Source organism: Diospyros lotus, chromosome 8 (genome assembly GCF_014633365.1).
Source record: "Diospyros lotus cultivar Yz01 chromosome 8, ASM1463336v1, whole genome shotgun sequence".
NCBI lineage: Eukaryota > Viridiplantae > Streptophyta > Magnoliopsida > Ericales > Ebenaceae > Diospyros > Diospyros lotus.
The window spans coordinates 36,971,951-36,979,323 of NC_068345.1; the positions used below are offsets into that span (position 1 = coordinate 36,971,951).

Sequence of the window (7,373 nt, forward strand, 5' to 3'; positions counted from 1 at the left end):
CCACCCTCACAAGAGGATAAAATTCTCACACTGCAGCTGTCATGACTCGAACTTATATCCTTGAGTACAATCTTCTACCCTATGAATCATCCGTACTATGTCCGCGGCGGTGACATTAGTTGAATTCTTATATCTCGCTAAAGCTGCTGCATTGCATAATTTTATTTATATAACAAGTTTGAATTTGGATATTACTAAAATGAGCATTTGTAAGTCCGGTAAATATTAGAAAACAGAGGGGCATATCTGGAAACATGCGCAGTATAAATAACCAATGATGCCGCTTCCTTCCAACGCCCCCTGCCTCCATTTCCGTGCGGCCACTGCCGATTATTGATCGCTTCAGAGATCTCTCCGCTTTTCATCGGACGCAAACAGCCCGTTTCCCGAGAAAATGAGAGAAATCCTGCACATCCAGGGTGGTCAATGCGGAAACCAGATCGGCGCCAAGTTCTGGGAGGTCATCTGCGACGAGCACGGCATCGACCACACCGGTCGCTACAATGATGCCAGCGGCAACCCCGACCTCCAGCTTGAGCGCATCAACGTCTACTACAATGAGGCCAGCGGCGGCCGCTACGTTCCCCGTGCCGTTCTCATGGACCTCGAGCCCGGTACCATGGACTCCGTTCGATCTGGCCCCTTCGGCCAGATCTTTCGCCCGGACAACTTCGTCTTCGGCCAGTCCGGCGCTGGGAACAATTGGGCCAAGGGCCACTATACCGAAGGCGCCGAGCTCATTGATTCCGTTCTCGACGTTGTCCGCAAGGAGGCCGAGAACTGCGATTGCTTGCAAGGTAATCTGGTTTGTTGCTCGACGAACTTTTCAATTCGTTTTGTCTTATTAACAGATCTGTTTGTATTCGTTGTGAATTGATTGGGGTGGATGCGAAATTGCGAATTGATGCGCGTTTCTCCTTTAGTTCAGGTTCCTTTTTTTTTTTTTTTTTTAGTATTGATGTATGATTAGGTCTGGAATTTTATGAAATTATGAAATATTTTTTGTTTTGTGTGTGGATCCGTGGATAATTAGTAAAATTTTGATTGAAGGGGATGTGAATTGGGGGTTTTCAAGATTAGGTTTTGTTATGTCTAGTTGGTTTCTGCATTGGCTTTAGGAAAAAGTTTCTATTGTATTTGGGTTTGCGATGGTTGGATAAGGAATTTTCTGAAAATTGAGTTTTTTTTTTCTATTCTCTCTCTTTATGGGGCTTGTATATTCAGTCTCATTTGATCTGCAATTGTACTCCTAATGTACACTAATGCTTGTTTGGTCTCTCTCTGAGTGGGATTTGGATTCACATCATGCAATATTTGATCTAGATATGACAAGGGCATTGCTTAGTTTTGTTTGGCTTTCATTTTATTTCTTCGAGGTTGCAATTTTATTACATTTGGTTTTTGCGAATCAGGTTAACGGTTTCTTTATATTGGCAGTAGTTAGTGATTTTATCCTACAAAGTATTACAAATTTTGATACTAATAAAAAATAGTGATTGCTGATTGGGTAGATTACATTGACATGACCTATTTGATATCTAACAGGATTATAGTAGCAGTTAATAGCAATTTTCTTCTTATCATTATGCATTTGCCTCAGTAGTTTTCCTTGCTCAAAGAAGATTCTCCCCATTTCTCTGAGATGCTATCCTTTCATTTCATCTCTAAATTGCTGAAACGCTTATTCATGTTTCATTTGTACTTAAACTTGCATTATTGACAGGATTTCAAGTTTGTCATTCATTGGGTGGAGGCACTGGTTCTGGTATGGGCACCCTTCTGATCTCCAAGATCAGGGAGGAGTATCCAGATCGCATGATGTTGACATTTTCAGTCTTTCCCTCTCCTAAAGTATCTGATACTGTCGTTGAGCCATACAATGCTACACTTTCTGTTCATCAACTTGTTGAGAACGCTGATGAATGTATGGTTTTGGACAATGAAGCTCTCTACGACATCTGTTTCCGAACTCTCAAGCTTGCAACCCCGACTTGTAAGTCTGTTTTTCGTTTCTTCTTAAATTGTTTTGACCGATATAGATTTACAGAAGTGCTTAAAAGTATGCCACCGCCCCTGCCGGGTGGGAGCGGGGGGGTATTGTCTTGTAAACTGGTAATATGCGCCAAAAAGAAAAGAAAAAAAAACAAAAGAACCACCATATATCTGTCAGATTATAAGTTACCCAGCAAATCAGTTAATGAGTGCCGACCAGTAGGATAAGCTCTCTCCCGTCAAAAACCATACACAGATGAGAGCATCTCCCTTCATTCTAAGGATAGAAATCTCTTTTCTTTCAGAGGATCTTCTTTTATTCTCTTCACATGCCCCACAACGTTTTGTTGTCCAAGCTCTATAATGGATGGCCTCAGGACAAGCTCTACCCTGAGTGGCAAAAAGATTGGCCTCCTTGATCATGAACGATTCCAGCTGGGACAGAGAATATAGTATTTGACAACTGTTTGGCCACTTTCTGGGGCGACCTTTCACGCACAACACCATTGCAAGACCAAAATATGCGTCTCCTATAAGTTATCACGATGGCTTCCCTACGGTTAATGTCAATGAGCAAACCATGAAAATAGAAAAAAGAACACTTCGGTGGATCATTATATTTCCACTCTTCTTGCTGGGAAAGAGCCAATTTACACACACACAATCACACAAACACGCGCGTACAATTGAAAGAAACATGAAATCCATTCAAACAAACTTGATAAATGGTTCACTTTCTTACAGCTATTGTCTGTGACGAGGTGATATCTGAATGGCGCATGCTCTTAACAATTTTAATTAACTAAATTCTGCTGTCTTGTTTAAGTTGGTGATCTCAACCACCTGATCTCTGCTACCATGAGTGGTGTTACATGCTGTCTCCGGTTCCCTGGACAGCTTAACTCAGACCTTCGGAAACTTGCGGTTAACCTTATTCCATTCCCTCGGCTCCACTTCTTCATGGTTGGGTTTGCCCCCTTGACCTCAAGAGGCTCACAGCAGTACCGAGCCCTCACTGTCCCTGAATTGACTCAGCAGATGTGGGATGCCAAGAACATGATGTGTGCTGCTGATCCACGCCATGGCCGCTACCTAACTGCTTCAGCCATGTTCCGTGGAAAGATGAGCACCAAGGAAGTTGACGAGCAAATTATAAATGTGCAGAATAAGAATTCTTCCTACTTCGTTGAGTGGATTCCCAATAACGTTAAGTCTAGCGTGTGTGACATCCCACCAAGGGGCCTGAAAATGGCATCGACCTTCGTTGGGAATTCAACATCAATTCAAGAGATGTTCAGGCGAGTAAGCGAGCAATTTACTGCTATGTTCAGGCGGAAGGCTTTCTTGCACTGGTACACTGGCGAAGGGATGGACGAGATGGAGTTCACAGAGGCGGAGAGCAACATGAATGATCTCGTGGCCGAGTACCAGCAGTACCAGGATGCAACTGCGGATGACGAGGAGTACGAGGAGGAAGAAGAAGAAGAGGAAATTGTTGGTTAAGGTTCACCTTTGTAATCTGTAATCTGTCTGGAACACCTGTGTTCTGAGTGAGTAAGTGTTTGCCTGTGATATCTGGAGGGGATTAATTCGAGAGGTTGGCATATATAGTGGATTTATGTGTACGGATTGTGGAACTTGTAATGGGAGTTGGGAGGTGGCCCAGGTGGGTTTGTTCCTTCCTGTGCTTTCATTTGCCCAATCTAAATCATCATGGATTTATGTTTAGGCTTTTGTGCTCACAGGTCGAGGGAAATTAAACAGTTGCCTAGTACCAACCATCAGTAACTACCGAATCCTTGTTTATTATTATTGTTATTATTATTATTATTAGTGATTGATGTTGGAAACATATCGTTATTACTTGTTGTTTGTGTTTTGCACAAGGTATAATATTAGTATTCTAAAGGAAGTAATTTTGTGTCTTAGGCTCATTAACAAAAAATAAATAGAAATTTTGGCTGCAGTTCCTGAATGAATATATTGAAGTCTCTCCCTGTTTTTAAAGCTTTAGCAGAGGTTAAACATGAAATCAGTTGCCAATATAACTTATGGCACATATATCCAAGATCTATCATCTCCTTTAAGCCAAAAACTAAATCGATTTCTTCTAGCTACTTTCTTCAGTTTTATTCACTCATCACTTCCTGAACGTTTTAAAAATAAAAAAATTATGTGTAATTATTAATGTCATCTATTATAATTTAATGGATGCATATTATTTCTTAAAAAAAAAAAAATAAAAGCTTTATACATTCAAAACTCAAATATTAAAAAATATAATATTTTATCTCTAGTCTAATCATATCTATTATTCATTGTTAAATTAATATTTTAAGTTATTTTTAATACAAAAGTTAACACTTGTGAAGAATATAAAATCACGTGTCATTCAAAATTCATGAAAGATATTTGTCTCCTAAATTAAACCTTCCCAAGCCCTAATTTGCACCCCCTTCTCCCTCTTTGTATTTGTCGTCATCATCTTCAAGCATTCCTCCTCTCTTATGGCTCAATCTTTATATTAGATTAGACAACAATCTTTATTTGTATTTAGTGTTATCGTCTTTACTTTATCATTATCTTTATCTTCTTCTACTCCATTCTCGAAACCATTGACCAAAGGTATATTTTAAGCAATTATTGACCAAAAATTTCTCTATCTCATATCTCATTGTTCTCGAAAATCATCTAAAAAATTATTTGAGTTTTGTTCATTATGGTCCAAACTTGGTGTGTATTGGGTTATGAGTTGGTTTCTTTTCTAGTCACCTTATTAGAAGTCACCATTAAGTTTTTCATTTACTCTCAATTAATTCTTAACTTAAAAATAACTTAAAATATTAGTTTAAGAAGAAAGAGTAAACATGAATCAGATGAGGAATGAACGCTATATATTTTTTAATAATTCAAATAATCTCATATATATAATAAAAAATAAAATAAAAACAACATAAAGACACTTTACACTTTATTTTCTAGAGCAGAGTGTATTTTAGTTACAAGATCCTTTTTTTTTTTTTTAAAGTGTAGAGAGTCAATTAAATATTGAATGAGTGTTCTCTCCGAAGTTACAATTCCCTTATTATTCAAATTCAATTTCTCAATCCACCATTTATTTAACAAAGCCTATGTATTCCAATTAAAGAATAAAAGGGCTTTACCAGTTCATTCTATCATTTTCCTTGCAGTACATTTCATTCCATTTCTGTTGAAGAAAATAAAAACTCTGAATGTTCTTTGATTTTGCTATGAGCTGTAAGAAAAATAAAAATGAAAACTAAAATTGTGTTTAATTTTTTGAATACGTGTTCAACATTAAAACTCTATCGTTAATAACTTTATTAAATTAACCAAAATTATGTTAGTTAATTTAATTTAATTATAATTAATGTAATTATATTAATCGTAATTATAATTAATTAAGTAAAGTTATAATTGATTAATTATAATAATAATTAATTATAATTATAATTTAGAGAGGTTATAAGTTAAAATTTTATTAATATAGTTAGTTTTATTTTAAGTAAAAAATTAGAGGATATCTTAAAAATAAAAAAATGTTAAATTTAATATTTAAGTAATTAATTGAATAGATAGATATCCACAGTATTTTTGTTTTCTTAAGACTATCAAAAGATAGCTAAAGATACAATCTTTGGAAAAAATAAAAAAGAAAACGACGACGACGACCCACCTGTCGGCGGGCTCCTTGGTACAATGCAGTACTGCCATCTGAACTTGGTTTCTGCTAACATTAATTCTCTAATCCAAATTATTTAATACTAAAGCATTTAATTAATTAGATATCATCAGCCGGCACGATGAATGAGCATGGATGATAATTACCTACATCATGTAAGCTAAGAATGATTAATCCCGCGTTTACAATTTCAACACGCCCTCAACGATGAACACTCTAGTGAAGAACAAATCTTCATTTGGACATGGCGTTGTGTCTGGAGGACGGCAACGAGCTATCCACTAGCTAGGCACCCCAAACTCCCTCTATAAAAACACCACAAACCGTTACTCTTTTCCCATCCCATCAAGAATTAATCTTTCTTCTTACCACTGTCCATTACTTCAGTGTTTCTCTGCTTCTCCAATGGCTTCTCATCATTTTCTTCTGCTGGCAGTTCTCCTGGCTATGGCTTGCTCTCTGGCTATGGCGTCTGATCACAGCCCTCTTCAAGACTTTTGTGTTGCCGACCCAAACAGCCCAGGTAATATTAAGCAAAATTAATTAAAACTAGCCCATTAATTATTTCTTCTTAATTTTCTTGTGCGCATGGTGATTAAAGCCTTAAATATTCGTCATCCTGCTCTGATGTGTGGGCATGCCCGCGTGTATATATGAATGCAGTGCTGTTGAATGGTCTAGCTTGCAAGGATCCAAAGCTTGTAGAAGCCAACGACTTCTTCTTCTCCGGCCTCCACCTGGCCGGCAACACATCCAACGCCGTCGGATCCAAGGTCACTCCGGTGACGGCAACCCAGTTGCCGGGACTCAACACTCTAGGGATCGCCATGGCGCGGGTCGACTACGCTCCCTGGGGGATCAACCCGCCCCACACCCATCCTCGGGCCTCAGAAATCTTGACGGTTCTTGAAGGCAGCCTCTACGTAGGGTTCGTCACTTCCAATCCGGAGAACCGACTCATTTCCAAGGTCCTTCATAAGGGCGACGTGTTCGTGTTTCCCCAGGGGCTTGTCCATTTCCAGAAGAATACTGGGTATGGCAATGCAGTGGCCATTGCAGCGCTCAGCAGCCAGAATCCTGGCGTTATCACCATTGCCAATGCCGTCTTCGGATCCAAACCCGACATAACCACTGATGTTCTTGCGAAGGCTTTCCAAGTGGATAACAACGTAATTGCTCGTTTGCAGTCACAGTTCTAGAAGATGACCTCAAGGCGCGCCAACTCTGGAAGATCAATATTTAAAGTCTCTAAGCCAAATGTTTTGGATGTTCCCATTATGATTTATCAGTTTCCGTTCTCTGTTTGATGACATTGGTTTTGTTTTTGTTGTTGAAACACATGTTGATTTGTTATTCTTTTTATTGGGTGTTTTGAAAGTAAAAGAAAATTATTGCTGAGAGTTGTGGGGAGCCTTAAGTATGAAATATATATTGTGAATTTAATTAAGTTAATTCTTTTTTGCTGAAAGAATACTGAAGAGCAATGAATATTTAATTAAGTTAATAGAAACAGTTTTTATACTATTTTATAGTTCCTCTCCATCTTAAAGCCAACTTCCTAGATACTCTTTAATTACATGATAAAAAAAGAAAATAAAACAACTCAATGTTGGACATTTTAGAGTTTAGTGTTTAAGTTTTAAGGAACTCCATAGGTATTTTGCAAGGGGTCGTGGGC

The 7,373-nt window shown here is 38.1% G+C and overlaps 1 protein-coding gene across 2 annotated transcripts; it reads left to right on the top strand.

Annotated features, from left to right (window-relative positions):
* Positions 1-279: 279 nt before the first annotated feature.
* LOC127807459 (tubulin beta chain-like) lies at positions 280-6,977 on the top strand. 2 transcript variants are annotated; one of them, XM_052345323.1, is made up of 4 exons: positions 280-797; positions 1,724-1,993; positions 6,132-6,218; positions 6,359-6,977. In XM_052345323.1, exons 1-4 carry the CDS (start codon positions 395-397, stop codon positions 6,892-6,894), a joined length of 1,296 nt encoding a protein of 431 aa, XP_052201283.1. In that variant the 5' UTR covers positions 280-394; the 3' UTR covers positions 6,895-6,977. The 2 variants fall into 2 exon arrangements, with proteins under 2 accessions (XP_052201283.1, XP_052201282.1); XM_052345322.1 differs by lacking the exons at positions 6,132-6,218; positions 6,359-6,977 and adding an exon at positions 2,819-3,857 and having other exon boundaries at positions 285-797.
* The last annotated feature ends 396 nt before the right edge of the window (positions 6,978-7,373 follow it).